Source organism: Chlamydomonas reinhardtii, chromosome 1 (assembly GCF_000002595.2).
Source record: "Chlamydomonas reinhardtii strain CC-503 cw92 mt+ chromosome 1, whole genome shotgun sequence".
NCBI classification, from domain to species: Eukaryota; Viridiplantae; Chlorophyta; class Chlorophyceae; order Chlamydomonadales; family Chlamydomonadaceae; genus Chlamydomonas; species Chlamydomonas reinhardtii.
The window spans coordinates 5,572,589-5,589,282 of record NC_057004.1 but is presented as its reverse complement, the minus strand read 5'-3'; the positions used below and the strand labels follow the sequence as shown (position 1 = coordinate 5,589,282).

The 16,694-nt window shown below is 67.6% G+C and overlaps 3 protein-coding genes across 3 annotated transcripts; 1 reads left to right on the top strand and 2 right to left on the bottom strand.

The window, feature by feature from the left end:
* Nucleotides 1–259: 259 nt before the first annotated feature.
* On the top strand, nt 260–4,536 carry CHLRE_01g039650v5 (uncharacterized protein). Its single transcript, XM_043058774.1, has 4 exons — nt 260–394; nt 3,007–3,199; nt 3,403–3,516; nt 4,109–4,536. The coding sequence occupies exons 1-4, from the start codon at nt 390–392 to the stop codon at nt 4,268–4,270; spliced, it is 474 nt and encodes a 157-aa protein (XP_042928688.1). The 5' UTR covers nt 260–389; the 3' UTR covers nt 4,271–4,536.
* An 11-nt stretch (nt 4,537–4,547) lies between these two features.
* Nucleotides 4,548–7,409, bottom strand: CHLRE_01g039626v5 (uncharacterized protein). Its single transcript, XM_043058773.1, has one exon. It carries the CDS (start codon nt 7,379–7,381, stop codon nt 6,902–6,904), a length of 480 nt encoding a protein of 159 aa, XP_042928687.1. The 5' UTR covers nt 7,382–7,409; the 3' UTR covers nt 4,548–6,901.
* Nucleotides 7,410–7,487: 78 nt separating this feature from the next.
* Nucleotides 7,488–16,579, bottom strand: CHLRE_01g039600v5 (uncharacterized protein). The gene is made up of 11 exons (XM_043058772.1): nt 15,638–16,579; nt 15,029–15,475; nt 14,663–14,797; nt 11,687–14,409; nt 11,321–11,422; nt 10,663–10,767; nt 10,239–10,421; nt 9,428–9,964; nt 9,080–9,194; nt 8,551–8,906; nt 7,488–8,347 (listed from the first exon to the last, which is right to left on the bottom strand). The coding sequence occupies exons 1-11, from the start codon at nt 16,146–16,148 to the stop codon at nt 7,694–7,696; spliced, it is 5,868 nt and encodes a 1,955-aa protein (XP_042928686.1). The 5' UTR covers nt 16,149–16,579; the 3' UTR covers nt 7,488–7,693.
* Between the last annotated feature and the right edge of the window lie 115 nt (nt 16,580–16,694).

Below are 16,694 nucleotides of genomic sequence, written 5' to 3'. Positions count from 1 at the left end.
GACCCCGCAGCCTGCACGACCTCAACCGCAACCTAACCAGCTCTCGACGCCAGGGCAGACTATGCAGCCACAAACGCGTCTGGCCACTAGGCCCGTCTCGGCCCGTCTGGCCACTAGGCCCGTCCAGGCCGTAAGGCCCGGGGTGTTGCAGCACCCAAAACACCCTCTCAGGCATAAAACCCCGCAAACCTGGCCCTGCTCCCACGGGCGTAAAACAAAAAAACCCTTCGCCTGCCCACTAAGCTCCCCCGCTGACCCTCTCGTATGCCACTGCTTCAGTGGCTCATGTTAGTGCTCACGCGCTTCTCCTAAGGGCTGATCCCTTTCAAGCCTCCAGCTCCATAGCTTGCGGCATCGCGCACAGCATTTCACCGTTCACCACCGCCAGGATGGGGTGAGTGGCGCAGGGGGGGGGGGTAGTTTCAACTGGGAAAGGCCCCATGTTCTAAAACGAAAGAGCTTGACGAGGGGATTCCAAATCCACTTTCAGAGTTTCAATCAGGGTAGTAATTGCAAAGTTATGGGCCCTCAAAGTTCAGGGTCGGTCGTCGGGGTTGGGGGTCCCCAAGGTTTCGTCACGCGGATGTGGGTGGCAGTGCCAGATTTCGTCTCCGCGCCCTAAACGCCCCTCTTAACGCTCCGCCCAATAGCACAAGCACTAGCACACATTAGCATGCACATACTAAAGCATTTGCAGTACCTTTGGCCTCAGGAAAGCGGCCGCATGTCCGTCCACATTGGCATCGTAGTAGCGTAGAGCCCCACTCGAGCGTCTCTCACTGGTGTCATGGAGACTATGCGAACTGATGCTAACGTGTAACGGCCAAGGCTTGGTGTGGGTCATGGCGACAAGGCTGCCGCCGGCCATCGAGCGTGACATGAATCCCGGGATTCTTCACATGATCCCGGGAGAAAGTCCACCAATCTCTTCCGGCACACAATCCCAAACATCATATGTACAGCGCAATTGTAAGCTTAAGCGCACGCCCCGGTAGTCTGACAGAAGGGTCGGTGGTCGGCCATGGACACATGGACATGTGTGGCATGGCTGCCAGTCAAGTTGTGCCTCCAGCTGAACCGAAGGCATACAATTGTAGAGCTCGCCGAGAGCAGTCGATTGACACCGACCTGGCTAAAAACCAAAGGGTTTTGAGGGGGGTTTTGAGGGGTTGCACGGTGGTGGGGTCGGTCGGTCGGTCCGGAGGGGGGGTCGGGAGGTCTTGGGACATGGGGTCTGGAGGTTTAGTTCGTACCCCCCCCCCTGAGTGGCGTCAACACCATCCCAGCCCTTTTGGGGCACGCCGAGCTGCGCGAACTGCATCAGCCGCGACCAGAAGTCCGCGACTGCGCGAGCGCATGCAAGCTCGACGGGGTTGACGCCTGGCTGCGGCGGCGTCAGCTGTGTGGGCGGGATCTCGTCAAGATCGGGTTCCGCCTCCGCTGCACCTGCCACCGCAGCCTCGGGAGCTGCTGCCGCCGCCGTCTGAATTCCCAGGGCCGCTGCGGCGCGCGTCATCCCGCGCAGCCGCACCCGGCCATGTTCTGTGGCGGCCAGCGCCGCCATCACCACCACGTCCCAAACACACTGCTGAAAACCCGGCGGCGCCTGGACCAGCCACAGCTGGGCTTGGCTGATGGGAGCCGGACCGGGGTTGTGTGCGTTGATCTGCGCCACCACGGCCTTCGCCACCGCGCAATCCCAGAAGTGGTGCTGCCGTGGCGTGGGCGCGGCGGCGGCGTGTGCCTCCGCCGCGGCGCCCCCATGGCCGTGCTGCCCACAGCCGCATGGCTCACGGCGAGCCAACAGCATATGCGAGTTTCTCTCTCTCTCTCTCTCTCTCTGTGTGTGTGTGTGTGTGTGTGTGTGTGTGTGTGTATATGTGTGTGTGCGTTGTGTAACAGCTGAAGCGGTTGCTGCGTCCTACAAGTCACCCGGTTCTGAGCTGGGTTTGGGATTGGGCGGGTGCGCAGTGGCCCAGCGCCGTGCAGCTTCATCTGGGGCCTGGGTGGCAGGGGTGCCAGGCAGCCAGAGGCGCCGGCGTGGGCAGGCGGGTGCAGGGCAGCGGGGCAGCCACACAGGAGAAGGGTCAGCATCAGGGTGCTGGGGTGTCAGCGGCCTGGGTGCGTGCCAGGGGCGCCGGCGTGCAGCGCGCCAGGGGTGCGCAGGAAGGTGCTGCAGGGCAACGGGGCAGCCGCAACGGGAGGCGGCACGATTGCTTTGGTGCAGGGGCATACCGTACAATAGCGTACGAACGCTTCTCGCACGTGTCCCTGCACGTAGAGTGCCAAACTCATAACCCGCCGTGCACCGAGGACTTGGCCGCTGCGGCGTGGCTCATGACTGGGCAGCTGGCAACGCATGCACATGACCTCACCGTGTCGGCCTGGCGTGAAGAGGGGGCAGAGGAGGCCGACAAGCTGCGCGGCTCGCATGCACACTGGTTGCGCCTGCGTGCACACCGTGTGGTTGTAAGTCCTTTGTCCCAACTACTACGGTATACCTGAGGGTGCTGATGGCCTTCTCTTTGGAGTGCCACCCATTCAAGGCTGTCGCCCCCCTTTGGGGGGCGAGCCAACGTATGGGTACGTATGGGCCGGGGCGGCCCGGGGCACGCCAACCAGCCAAACACCAACCGCTAACACCCGTGGCCTCGGCCAGGGTCCCGGCAACAACGCGCGCTCCAGGCTGACGCCCCGATGCGAGGGGTCAGGATGCCTCTGGAATTCAGCTGCCCGACCAGTGCTCATATCTTGTAGATGCCCCGGCATCTACACATGCGTAGATGACCCTGACCGCGGCATCTACACTCAAGCCCCAAAGCCCCCCAAAACGTCTACGCTTCCCCCATTTTTGCGCCAAAACCGGCCAAAAACGTCTACACCTGCGTAGATGCGCGGCATCCAAACCCAAAAATTTTCCACCGCCCGCCCTTCACCAGTCCTTGTTCCTGTCGGCCCCGAACCCGCCCTACCTCCCTCTCATCCCCCCTTCCCTCCGCCACGTAGAGACGACGGCGTGGGCCTGGCCGCGCCCCAGGTGGGCGTCAACGTGCGGCTGATGGTGTTCAACCCCATGGGTCGCGACAAGCCCGGCAACGAGTCCATCCTGGTCAACCCGGAGATCGTGGAGCAGCTGGGCGGCAAGGAGCTGGGCGAGGAGGGCTGCCTGTCCTTCCCGCGGATATACGGCGACGTGGAGGTGCGTGGGGCGGGGTGCGGGGTGCGGGGTGCGGGGTGCGGGGGCGGGTCCTGCGGCGGGGCACGACCTGCTCTGCTGTGGGTGCCAAGGGCTGGTCGGCTGTTGGCTGCCGTCACTCTGACTAGCCCTCTGCTGTCACCCTGACGCTGAATGAGTCCACTGTTGCCCTGTGTGCCCCTCTGCCCCAACGCGCGCAACCACAGCGCTCGCGGCAGATCAACGTCAAGGCGCTGGATGCCACGGGTCAGCCTGTGAAGCTGACGCTGACGGACCCCTGGGTGGCGCGCATCTTCCAACACGAGTTCGACCATTTGCAGGTGTGCGAGGTGTGGGAGAGCACGAGGTGTGCGATGGGACAGGGTTAAGGCAGGCAGGTGAATTCCCGTAGGGTGCAGCTGATTCCCAGGACCCCAGCAAATGGCATTCAATCTGCGACGGCCGCGCATGAGCGCGCGGCTGGTCAAACGCCGCAGTTATTGTACCGGCAAGTTGCTGGCTGGCCGGAAGTATGCTGACAAGCATTCCTTACGCTCCGGGCGCCTGGCCAGGCGATTGCACCAGACATAACGGGCGTGACTGGCACGGTCGGTAGCAGCTGCGTGGTCAGTGGGTGTTGCGCACAGTATTGAGAGTCCGGGCTCACGAAGAGCTCCCAGGTAGTACGGAGGCATGCGCGTCTTACAGCAATGCGGGAGAGCGCGAGATGTGGGAGAGTGCGTGTGACGTGTGTCACTGGCAGCCCTGACTTCTACGCGCCCCTCCTGATTCCTGGGACAATTCTGCCATTCCCTGCTGAAGTGAAACGCCGCCGCCATGCACAACCCCACGCATTTGGGGCTGATTCATGTTGGTGCTCATGCACATCACTACGCCCTTGCCCCCCTCCCCTCCCCTGCTCAACTGCCCCAGGGCGTGCTGTTCCATGACCGCATGAAGCCCTCGGTGCTGGAGACCGTGCGGCCCGAGCTGGTGGCGCTGGAGGAGGCCTTCCTGGCGGAACACCCAGCAGCCAAGGTGCAGCGCCTGGCGCCGGCCAAGGGGGCCAAGGGGTTTGGGGCGCCCAAGAAGTAAGTAGAGGGGCAGCAAGCAGGGGCATGGGGGCATGGGGGTTATGGAGAGCCGCTGTGTTGAGTGTGTGGATGAAATGGGTTTGACTGGCCGGAGTTGCGCATAGGCGACACAGGGTGGACTTCTGAGCGGTTGGCAGCTGTAAAGGCAGGGAGGTGAGACCCTGCGGGCGCGGCCCATCATCTGGGCACAGGCATCGAGAACGGGGGCATTGGTGGGCCTCAACGGCAGTGTGACAAGTGCATGCTGAGATGTAATTTTTGGAACTCCAACGCGCCCTAATTAAAACTCGGCCGGAGCGACAAGCGACCTCGCGCGTCCATGGACTATTGACTGTGGTGACCCTAGCACACACGCGCGCACAACCCGCCGGTGCTGCGTTCAACGGTCAGTACCAGTGACAGCACTCCCGCCCCCACTACGCACACGCCCGCCGCGCCTTCCCATCACGGCCTGTCACGCTCGCACGCACTGCACCCAGCGCCCCTAGCACACACGCACACACAACCCGCCAGTGCTGCGTTCCATGCTCAGTAGCAAAGACAGCGCGACGCTTCCCATTGACCACGGCCTGTCACATTGCACATCGCTGCACCCAGCGCCCCTAGCACACACGCACACACAACCCGCCAGCGCTGCGTCCAGTGGTTAGTAGCACTGACAGCTCGTCCCCTCTGTGCGTACTCACTGGACTAACCCTTCAAGGCGCTCATCAGTCACTAATTGCCGGGTTGGCCGACCCCGCGCCGCAGCCTGCACCCCTATCGCGCACATGCACACGCATACCCAAACCACACTTGCGTGCTCTCGCCGTACTGGCTGCATCTACTGGTTGAGGTGACAGCACGCGCCCTCTGTGCACACGCAATGCCACGTCTCCCCACCAAGGGCGAGCCTCCCGCTTGCGGTTGCAACCACCATTCACGCGGTCGCGAACAAGCCCCACGGCTGGGATGTACAGTAACTCCGGCGTTCGACCAGCCGTGCACTCCTGCCCTGCCGTTGCAAATTGTTTGCCATCTTCTGGGGTCTGGGAATTAGCTGCACCCTGCGGGACTTCACCAACCTGCCTTGACACTGTCCCATCGCACACCCACGGCTGGGATGTGGGGCGAGATGACGTGGCAGAGGACCAGAGGTATTGGACCACCTCTCTCTTGGCCTGGGTGCTGGGCACCTTGCTTGGTCGGACTGTCCCTTCTTGTAATGTCGCATTCATGGTATCCAATGGTGCTTGCGGTGTCACCCAGGCAACAGTCCCGACGCCGACAATTGCTGCCATGGGCAACTGCGTCATGCTGTCATTCCACCTTCTGCACCAGTTCTCCCGCACATCTCCAAACTTTGCATCATCCGAACACCGAGCGCTAATAATGTCACGCCTCACACACAGTTTAACAACACGCATACAACGAGAAGAATGCTGCTTGTGTATCGGCTTGCGGCAATTGGATAAGTCATCCACGTGTCGGTCCTTGCACATCACCAACGCACCATACCACCACACACGGGTCTCGCACCGCTCTGTTGAAAGTTGGTCAATATCAGTCGGCCACTTGCTACAGCGCCACCTCTCACTGCATCGAGTAGGCAACCTGACGTCAATTTAGCAGCCAAATGGCGCGATTGGCTGATGATGATGATGATGATTGGCTGACAGTTCACTTGGTAGCCAGACAGCCCGTCGCCGGCCACGCGCATGCTTGGCCTCTGTCCGCTGTTCGCCCTTGGCATTGCACACCAATGACACATGTCCTTACAAGAGAGTTGTTGCACTAAATTCCGGATACCACAAGAGGGTAGCGGGGTGAGGTATGGAGTCACGTCTGGAACCCGCCCTCAGGACCAGCCCAGCACTTGGTGTGGGTGTTCTGCTGCCCCGAGTGCTGGTGAACCCATGGCAATCCCCGATTGATTTCACCAGCTGCGGTATTAGCGTGACAGTGGGGCTACATGGTGGGACTCTGTACGGGGGCACCGCTATCGCCTTGCTGCTGCCACCTGGCCCACACCCACGCGGCCCACAGCCATCAGGCACACAGACGTCGGGCCCAATGCGCCATTGATAGGAGCTGGTGTCAGTCGGTCCGCTGACGGCGGCACCGCCGCCACCACTCGGGTCCTCCCCGAACTCGAACGGCCCGGCAGCAGCGGCCGCGGCAGCGCCTAAGCCACCCGCCAGCCGCCGACGGCGCATGCGCGCCGCCGCCCCCGCCGCCGCCGCCGCCGCGTGCCTGTGTACACTGAGCACCGACCAGCCCCAGCGCCCAGACCCCGAAGCCTTGCGAGGCACCCTGCATCCCTCGGCCCCACCACCGCCGCCGCCGCCAGTGTCACTGACACTGCTGCTGACGCGGCTCGCACCAACCGCCGAGCCTGCAGGCGCCGCCGCCGCCGGCGCCGCCGAAGACTCGGGCCAGTGCACCCAGCACACGCCGCATGCCAGGTGGCGGTGCAGCGGGCGGTGCCGTCCATGCTGCGGGTGCTGCGGGTGCGCCAGAGCGAGATTCCCACCCGCCGCCGCCGCCGCCGCAGCCTCCCTTGCCAGCACCTCACTCACCCGCAGCACAAGGCTGCAGAGGCTGCCGCTCGGCGTCGCCGCTGGCGCCGCCGCAGCCGCCCTCCCGCTAGCTGCTACAGCCGCTGCCGCCAAAAACACACTTGCAGCGCTGTGCCCTGCCGCCCCGACCGACCCATGCCCCGGCCAGGACAGGGCGGCCAAGGGCGAGACAACAGCCGCAGCGGCAGGGTAGAGGTTGACTGACGGTCCAGAGCCGGCTGCAGCAGTGCGCCGCCGCCGCTGAGCCGCGCAAAAGAGGACGACGAGACATCCACCCGCCCGTTTGCTGCTGCCGCCGCCGCTGCTGTGACTTTAGATGCAGGTGACGGCGGCGGCGGCGGCGCTGGTGGCGGGGTGCGGCGCAGGGACACGAGCTGCTGGCGGCCCGAGCCGTCCCAGCGCAGCAGCTCCAGAGCCGCTTCCGGGCCCTCGTCCTCCTCGACCCCCTCAACCTTGCCAGTACCCACGCCTGCTACTACTACCGCGTCCAGGGCCCCGGAGCCGGCAGCACCGCTGGCCACCGGCGGCGGCGGCGGCGGCTCCAGCAGCAGCATGTGAACGGCGGCGAACCGGGTGGATGACGTACGAGGCGTGCAGCTACGGCTGTAGCTGCGGCTGTAGCTGCGGCTGTAGCTGCGGCTGTAGCTGGTGGTGGTCTGGGCTGTGCAGGGTGGAAGACAGCGGCTGCGTCTGAGACTGCGGCGAAGAAGACGGCGGCGGCGTGGACCGTGGCTCGTACAGCCCGGCCAGCAGCGGCGACGACATCGGCATCGGCATCGGCAATCCTGCACGTCCTTTCGAGGTCCTCCCTTACCGAGCTCCGGGCGCAATCCTTCATACTGCGCAATCCTTCTCAAGACGCTAATTTATATGGCGCCACCCGCCTCAAGCAACTCCACGGCCGGCACCCGCACCTTGTGCCAGGGCACCTCGCCACCCCCCACAGCCCCCAGCAGCAACTGCGCCCGCGGCCCGCATTCCGACGCCAGTGCCGCCGTCACCGGCCACGCGTACCCCGCCGCTGACCCCGACATGCCGCCGCCGCCACTGTAGCTCACGCGCCCGGCGCCTCCATGCCTCCCCGCCACCGGCAGCGGCGGCAGTAGCGAGCGCAGCGGCGGAAACTCAGGCCCTGGTGGCTGTAGCAGCCGCAGTGCCGAAGGCGCGCCCGCCACACCGCTGCCTCGCGCACCACCACCACCAGCCGCACCCACACCAGACGGCGATGTTGCCTCCACCGTCGTCGGGACCTTTCCTCCTCCACCACCTTCTCCTCCTCCTCCTTCTCCTCCTCCTCCTCCTCCTCCTCCTCCGCCTCCTCCTCCGGGTGATACAGGGTTGCTGCCTGCCGTAATCGCCGTCACCGCCGCAGACCGTACGGAGGCAGGCATGTTGGAGCACGTGTCGTACAGCAGCAGCCACACGGAATCCGGATCCAGGCCCGCGACCGCGGTCAGGGCGCGGCGGGCGGCCTCCGCCAGGGCCGCAGGGGAGCTGGAGGCCAGGAAGGGTAGCACGGCCTGCGGGTGCGTGTGGGGTCACAACACGTGGGAGCGGTTTCATACGGTACACAACAGGTTGGATAGCTGGCAAGGGCCACGCCACCCGGGCGCCGCAGCATACCGCAGCACACCCCAGCATTGCAGCAACTGTCTGCACAGCACCGGGGGATGCGTTGGGTTCGGTTTAGTTTGGGCTGGTATTTGCAACCCCCCCCTCCCACCTGTGCAATGTTCCAGGTGAGAGTGCGCACGGCCGCGGTGGCGTCCCGGCAGCGGCACACCGCCTCCAGGCACCCCAGCGCCGCCACCTGCACCCGCACCACCGCCGCCGGCGCGAGCGCTCCGCCGGCGTCCTCACCACCCACAACCAATGCCACCGCGCTGCCACCGCCACTGCCACTACCCGGCTCCAGGGCAAGCCGCTGGCGCTGCGCGCCTCCGCCTCCGCCGCCTCCGGGCCGCGCTGCGTCTGTGCCAAGGCTGAGCAGGCCGGGCGTGTGGGCTGTGCCGGTGGCCAGGAGCCGCTGCAGCACTGGCCAGGCCTCGGTCTGGAAGCGCCGGGCCAGGAACATGCCGCCTGTGGGTGCCAACATGCAGGCGACCACAAGTTGTTGGGTAAGAGCTTTAGGCTTTGGGAGGTTGCAGGATAACTTGTTTGGGATTGCTCGGCGATATACGGTATGCACTCAGGCATGACACTGCTGCGTCACACGTGCAAGCAAGCCGCCGCGCCCGCAGCCCCGCACGCACCCGCCACCTCCACCAGCTCCGCCACCGCCGCCACGCCGCGCTCCACCACGGGTGTGCGGCGGTCCCGCAGCGCCGCCATCAGCGGGGGCCAGCAGGCCGCCACCGCCGGCAGCACCTGCGCAGACAGGCGCGACGCGCTTGAGGGTCGAGGTGAGGGGCGTTCCTCGGGGCGCATAAAGCGCAAGCTCCATTTCCCATACAAGGCCAGGTGCGCATATGTGCTGATGTGCGCCATGTCGCTGTGCCAGCAGGCACGGGGGCCACGCGGCGGCGCCCTCAGCCCTCAGCCCTCAGGTCATCCGGCGCACGAAAACGAATCTCGAACACGCACACCCATCCCACACCCACCTTGGGCGTCTCCGGCCGCACCGGCCTCATGCGGCCCTCCAGCCCGCCGTACTCCTCCAACACTGCCGCCTCCGCCTCCACACACGGCGTCGCCGCGCCCAGCGCCGCCAGCGCCGCCCGCAGCACCTCCGCCGCAGACACCGCCGCCGCCAGATTGGCGCTCATCAGCAGCGGCGTGGCGGCGTCGGCGGCAGCGCCCGCCACCACCGCCGCCGCGTGCAGCCGCCGGAAGCGCAGCTCCCCATCCTCCAGCTGCCCCGCCGTCAGCACCAGTAGCGGCCGCCGCTCCGGCGGCAGGTCGTCATCTGCGTCTTCGCCGTCGCCGTCGGCAGGGGCGCCTTCGGCGGCGGCGCGGCGTCGGCGCCGCTCGCGCACGGCGTCGGCGTTGGGCCCGGCCGCGGCCTCCGAGCGCGAGGCGCGTGCATTGAAGTAGCGGCGCGCGCGCTCGGCCGAGTCCGTGTTGTCGGCATCGGCGCTGGAACCGGCGCCGTCGTCTGCCGGCGGCGCGCCCGGCCCGGTGCCGTTCACCAGCTCGTCCTGCAACATCATGGTGCCGCAAACATCAACGCCCACATAAGCGGCGCCATAGTGTGTTGTGAGCAGCCGGCCACCGAAGCCACACATGACATTTCCCGTCAGGTGTGGCTCGCAGGTCTACAACCATGACTAGTGCTTGCAATCTTACCGCACACGCACACACACACACACACACACACACACACACACACACACACACACACACACACACACACACACACACACACATACATACATACATACACATACACACACACGCACACGCGGCACCTACCAGCTCGCGCTCCTCGCCGTCGCGAGCTGCCGCCGCCGCCCGGTTCAGCTCCGCCACCGCGGCTCGGCTGTCCGCCGCCGCCGCCGTCGCCTCCTCTGCCGCGCCCGCCGCCAGCTCCCGCAGCGCCGCCAGGTAGGGCGCCGTGTGCTGCGGCGACCAGTGCCGAGCCAGGATGGACACACCCTACAGCCGTGGCGGGCGGTGGGGGTTTACATTCATGATTACTCAAGAAGTGAAGGCGTAGGGGGGGTTGGGGGAGTGGGCAAGAGGCACAGAGCACACATGTCCACATGCCACATTGACGCATGCCACACTGACACGTGCGGTACATGTACCGTCGTCATGCGGCACCTGCGCAGCAGCAGCCACACATCCCGGCCTGTCCTTGAGCCCCGCCTTGCCCCTCTTGCCGCCGCCGCCTCACCTGCAGCGCCCGCTGCAGCGGCTCCGCCATGAGGGGCAGCAGCTGCGGCGCCACGCCCGCACGCCGCAGCAGCGCCGCCAGCAGGTGTGGGGCGCGCGGGTGGTGCTGCGGGAGCGAGCGCGAGAGCGCGGTGACAGCGTCAGGGGCAACGTGGGAGGGGTGGGGGGTGGGGGTAGCCATTCGTGCGAGCGGGGGGTGGGGCGGGAGACTTGGCATCGTGTATTCTAGGTGAGGACCTCCTTTCTTCACCAGCCACGTGCCTCTCTGGCCTTTTCTTACCTCTCCGGCTCCGCAGCAAGCCCACTCCTTCTTCGCTCAAAAGCTCCATAGCTCCCATCCCAGCCTGGCCCCCGCTAGTTTGGGCTGGTGCTTAACCCCCCCCCCCACACACAGTTTCTCCTTGCAGCGCGACTGTATCTTCACGGGCTTGGTTCAAAGTTAACCCCCCCCCTGCAGACTTCAGTGCATCCTGGACCGCTTTTCCAAACATCCTGACAACCCCCCCCCCCCTCCCTGGACGTACTGGAGCTGGGCGCCGGACGCTGGACTCCGCGGACATCGGTAACGACGACCACTGTGTACCTTTGTACCTGGCTACGACTTCACTTCGTAAACTTGATGCATGTAACCCCCCCCCCCCACACACACACACACACACCTGCAGGTCCCTCAGCCGCGCGCACAGGCCGTCCACCAGGTAGTCGGCGTTGGCGCCCACAAGCGCCCGCAGCGAGCCGCCGTAGCCGCAGTGGGCGCACACCTGCAGGGCGGGGGGGGGGGGGTACATTCATGAGTATTTAACAAGTGAAGGCGTAGGGGGGCGGGCGGGCGGGCGGGTGCAGGCATGAGGTAGGGGAGGGGCGGGAACGGGGAAGGCAAGCAGGGTGCGACACGGCGACTGGCGCGACAGCGGCAGCCAAGCCGTGTTGGGCGTTCAGGTCTAGACTCATTATGACCCGAGTAAAACGCAGCCACGCGCGTTTATTCTTATGCCATAGAAGAGCGCCGCGTAGCGCGCACCCACCGACAGCAGCGCCGTGTCCGCCGCCGCGGCCACCGGCGGGCAGGGGTCCCCCAGCAGCTCCAGCAGCGGCAGCAACACACGCCGCAGCAGCCGCCCGCGCTGCGCGAACGCCGGCCCCGCCGCGCGCGCCGCGCCCCCCACCGCCTCCACCGCCACCCTCAGCAGCATGACGTTCTCGCCCAGCTCCTGCACAGACAGCACCCGCGGCGGTGCGCCGCCCTGCAACCCCACATCACCGCTGGTGCCACCGCCGCTACTGCCGCTGCTACTGCTACTGGTGCCGCTGCTACTGCCGCTATTGCTGATGTTGTGTGTGGCCAGCTTGGCGATGCGCGGCCGCATGAGCTCATCCAGCAGTGTGCCCAGCAGGCCCTCATAGCCGGGGTCGGAGGAGGGGAAGGGGGAGGAGGAGGAGCAGGCCGGCTGGGGCGGAGAGGAGGAGGTGCTGGGCTGCTGCTGGGCGCCCGCGGGAGAAGCGTCCGGCGCACTCGAGGTGCCGGCGGTTGGCAGCCCCACCGGCGGCGTCCAGGCATTGGAGGCGCCGACGACCACCTCCGCCGCCACCGCCACCACCGCCGCCGTCTCCAGCTGCCAGCTGCCCTCCAGCGCAGACCCTGGCGCCACACCCGGACCCGCACCCGCACCCACGCCGACGCCACCAGGGGTGCCTGGGCCGGCGGCCCCACCGGCTACGGCGGCGGCTGCGGCGGCCCGCACCGCCGCCACCAGCTCATCCACCAGACGCCGGAGGGCGCTGCCCGAGCCCACGCCCGCGCCCGCACCCGCACCCGCGCCGCCTCCGTCCCCAGCGCCAGCGCCACCCAAGAAGCCAGCCTTCAACAATCCTTCGCGCTGCTCTTGATTCCCCTGCTGCTGCCCTCGGCCCTGCTGCTGCTGCTGCTGCTGCTGCTGCTGCTGCTGCTCCTGGTCTGCCCTGCGCGCCAGCCAGCCCAGCGCCCGCGCCACGCCCGCCACCGCCGCGTAGGAGCGCTGTGACGCCAGGTGCAACAGCCCCAGCGGCATGCGCGGCAGCTCAGGCACCGCAGCAGTACACACGCCGCCGCCACCCGCCGCCCTCGCTGCAGCCGCGGCACCCGCCGCCACTGCAGCTGCCGCGGCTGGCTCCTTAGCGGCAGCTGAACCAGCCGCACTTCCATGCGAGGCCGTGGCGCTGGACGGTGCCGTGACTGTGGCCGCGGCTGCAGCCGCTGAGGGCGAGACTGCAGAGCCGGACGAGGCCGCCGGTAGCAGCGCCGCCGGCGCGTAGGCGCCCGCCTCGCCCCGCAGGTGCAGCACCAGCGGCGCGGCGGTGCGGTCGAAGGCGAAGCAGCGGAAGAGCCCCGACAGCAGCTCGCCCAGCGCCGCCGGCCGCAGCAGCAGCCACTCCGCCGCCGCGCCCGGACCCGCCACCAGGAGCGCCGTGGTCAGGCAGCGCGCCGCCACCACCGCCTCCGCCTCCCCGCAGCGCACCGCGCGCAGCAGCCCGCCGCCGCCCGCACCTGCCTCGATCAGCTCCTGCAGCCCGGGCAGCGGCGGCGGGCGAGGCGGAGGAGCCGGTGTAGAAGGCGGTGGAGGCGGTGGCGGCGGTGGCGGTGGCGCCGTCGCCGGTGCTCCCGCGCCGGTGCCCGCACCGCCGCCCGCTGCGGCGGCGCCGCTCGTACCCGCCACGCTTCCTGCGGCCGTCGCGTGTTCCGCATCAATAGGCACAGCCGGCGCCACAGCCGGCGCCATCGCACCAGCAGCATCAGGCTCCACACCACCACCTCCGCCGCCGCTCCCGCCGCCCCCGCCGCCGCCGCCGTCGTGTCCGAACACGTCGCTGTCGTCCAGGCTGAGGTCGGGCTGGGCCAGCAGCACCGCGTCCGCCGCCAGCTCGCTCATGAAGCGCTCGAAGTCGTCCTCCAGGCCCCGCAGCGCCGCCGCCGTTGCCTCCGGTGGCGGCCTCGGCAGGGCCCCTGCCACAACCACAACACCATCACTGACCTTGCCGTCCGCCGCCGCATTCGGTGCAGCTGCCGCCGCCTGTGCCGCCGCCTCTGCCGCCGCCTCCGGCGGCGGCAGCGCCAGCAGCGCTGGCGGCGGCGGCGGCGCCGGCGCTGCGCGCCGCGCCACCCATTCCATGCAGGGCCCCGACACGGCCGCCCACTCGTCCTGCGCCAGTGTGAACAGCAGCCGCAGCAGCAGTGGACCCACGGGCGCCAGCGCCCGCCCGCAGCCGTCCAGCAGGGCGGCGCAGGCGGCGCCCAGCTCCGCCCGCACGCCGGGGCGGGGGTGGGAGGCCAGCGGCGGCAGAGCCCGGCCCAGCAGCGACGCCAGCCGCTGCGCGGTGTCCTCCACCCAGCCCGCGGTGCGGTGCACGCGCAGCCGCCGAGGGTGCTGCCCCTGCCCCTGCCCCTGCGGCTGCTGCTGCCCGGGCTGGGGAAGGGGAGGGGGGACGTGCGGCGAGGCACTGTGTGCAGCCGAGGGGTTGGCAGCCGCCGCCGCCGCCGCTAGGCTGAGCGCCCGGAGCGCTGACAACGCGTCGTCGGCACTGCTGGAGCCGCCGGACGCACCGGCGGCCGTCAGATGTTGCCGCGGCTGGCTGCCGCTGCCGCCCGCCAGGATGGGCTCACACAGCCCGTCTGACAGCACCGCCAGCGCGGCGGCGCGCAGGCAGCCCAGTGCCTGCACCAGGGCGGCGGCGCCGGGCGGGGCGCTGGGGCCCGAGCGCGATGCGGCGGCGCCTGTGGACGGCAAACAACGCAAACGTTCAAGCGACCGAATAGGTTACGGTGTGCTAGCCAAAGGTACAGACACCGCGCAGGGGCCGGCGCCCAGTTTTAAGCAACGTTCGCCCTCTGCACTAGCCGCACCCTTGCGCTGCCCCCGGGCATTCCCCCGACAACGCTGGGCTAAGTCACACGCGTGCCCCCCAGTTTCCTTGGGCTCAGTCACACGCGCGGACCCCCCTTCGCAACGCAACCTCCTGCCACCCACCTCCCGCCACCAGGTGTTTGGCCAGCCCCGACATGAGGCCCGGCAGGAAGAAGGCCAGTGCGTCGGGGTCTGCACCCAAGCCCTCCACCAGCAGCCGCAGCGAGGTGAGGCTGGCCGCACACAGCGCCTTGCTGCCTGCGTGTGTGCAGCCGGCATATAGGATGTGGGTCGGGGGTGATGCGTCAGCGTGAAGCAGCGCAAATACCTGGCAGCTGCCAGCGCCGCTGAATTATCAACCGCCACAGCGTTCAGGCACAACCGAATGCCAGGATACGGAGACGGCTGGACAACGCCCATGCATCGCTTGCCTGACTACTTGCCTGCCTGTACACACGAAACAAACAAACACACGTGCGCCCCGCTTACCCTTGTGCCCCGCCAGCACCTCCCGCTCCGACACCTCCAGGCAGCAGTGCACTAGGTAGCCGGCCAGCGGCGCCGCTGCCTCGCCGCACAGCGGCCCGCCCGACCCCTCCGTCTCCTCCTTCCTCCCTTCCCGCCGCCCCTGCTGCCCCCGCTCCTGCCTCCCCTCTCCCTCCTGCTTCCCGCGCTGCTCCTGCAGTGCTACAGCCGCCGCCGCCAGCGGCTGTAGTGCCGCCGCCACGCAGCGCTGCAGCCCTACGTGCACCTCCTCACTGGCGGCCTCACGAGGAAGGGTCAGCAGCGGCGCCAGGCGATGAAGCACCACCAGCTGCCGCACCTCGCCGCCGGCGCCGGGGCCGGCGCCGGCGGTGGGCGCCGCCACGGCGGCCGCGGCGGCGGGTGAGGCGGCGTCGGCGTCCGGGCAGCGCTGCAGCAGTGCCTCCACGCAACCTGCGACAGGCACGTGACCAGGCAGGCACATGTCATGCAGCAACTTCCAGGATCATGCTGCCAGTACATGGCGCACGCCAACATGTTATATGCCCAGTCTTCCTTTCGCTGTAGACCGGTTTCTGGTATCCTGGACGTTTCCCTTACTCTGCCCGCACTTACCCAGCAGCGCCTCGACCACTCGGTCACTGCGGCATGCCGCCACTGTCAGCGCCTCACCGGCACCGGCACCACCCTGCCCTGCCTGTCCCTGCGGCGGCCCCTGCTGCTGCTGCCGTGTGGGCAAGACCGCGTCCACCAGGATCAGCAGGGGAAAGGCCACGTAGTCCCAGCACGCCGCCACACCGCCCGCGGGCAGCGCCGAGCCGGGCCCCAGCGCGTCGCGCAGCGCCGCCAGCGCCGGCGCCAGGCGCTCGGGCTGCTCCCGCAGCACCAGCAGCTGCGTGGTCAGCGGCCGCAGCGCTGCGAACGCGGTCTGCCGCTCCGCCTGCGCCGCGTGCTGTGCGGGCGAGAGCAGCAGCGAGGAGCCTGCGGCAGCAGCGGCGGTGGAGGCGGCGGCGGCGGCGGATCCGCCGCCACCGATCAGGCTGCTAAGCACTGCTGCCAGCCCGGCGGCACTCCCAGGGACGCCACGGCTAGCGGGCCCCTCGATTGGTATGGGCAGCGATGGCATTCTCGCGAAACGGAGGTGGCCGCGAGTGGTGTTTGCTGGCTCCGGTGTTGCTGCTGTCACCCCAGGCGGCTGGTCCCGCTCAGGCAGAGGTGCCGCACAGGTACACGCCAAAGGCAACCAGTAGCGTGCCCAGGCCCAGCTGGGGAAGCTGAAAGGGCTCGCCCAGGGCTAGGTCCGCCAGCGCGTTGAACAGGAGGCTGCACGCGTTCGCCGCCGGCACGATGGTTGAGATGTCCCCACCGGAGCCCAGCAGATACACGAACAGGATGCTGCCAGACTGATTCAGCAGTTGCGGCACCAAGAAAGATGGTGTAGTAAGCCAGATCCACAGCTGCTGGCTGAACGCAGGAGAGCCAGATGCAAAGCGCTTCACGCGCTCGTCAACTTTTCCACTTCCTCGCTTGACAAATGGATTAGTAACGCCCCATAACAGACCTACAAGAAGAGCAGCTAACGCTCCGCGCATTGCAATTCTAGAAAACTTCTTCCAGGATCCGGCGTTTAGCGCAGCAGTGGCGTATCATGTCGCTAATACGACAGTAGGAA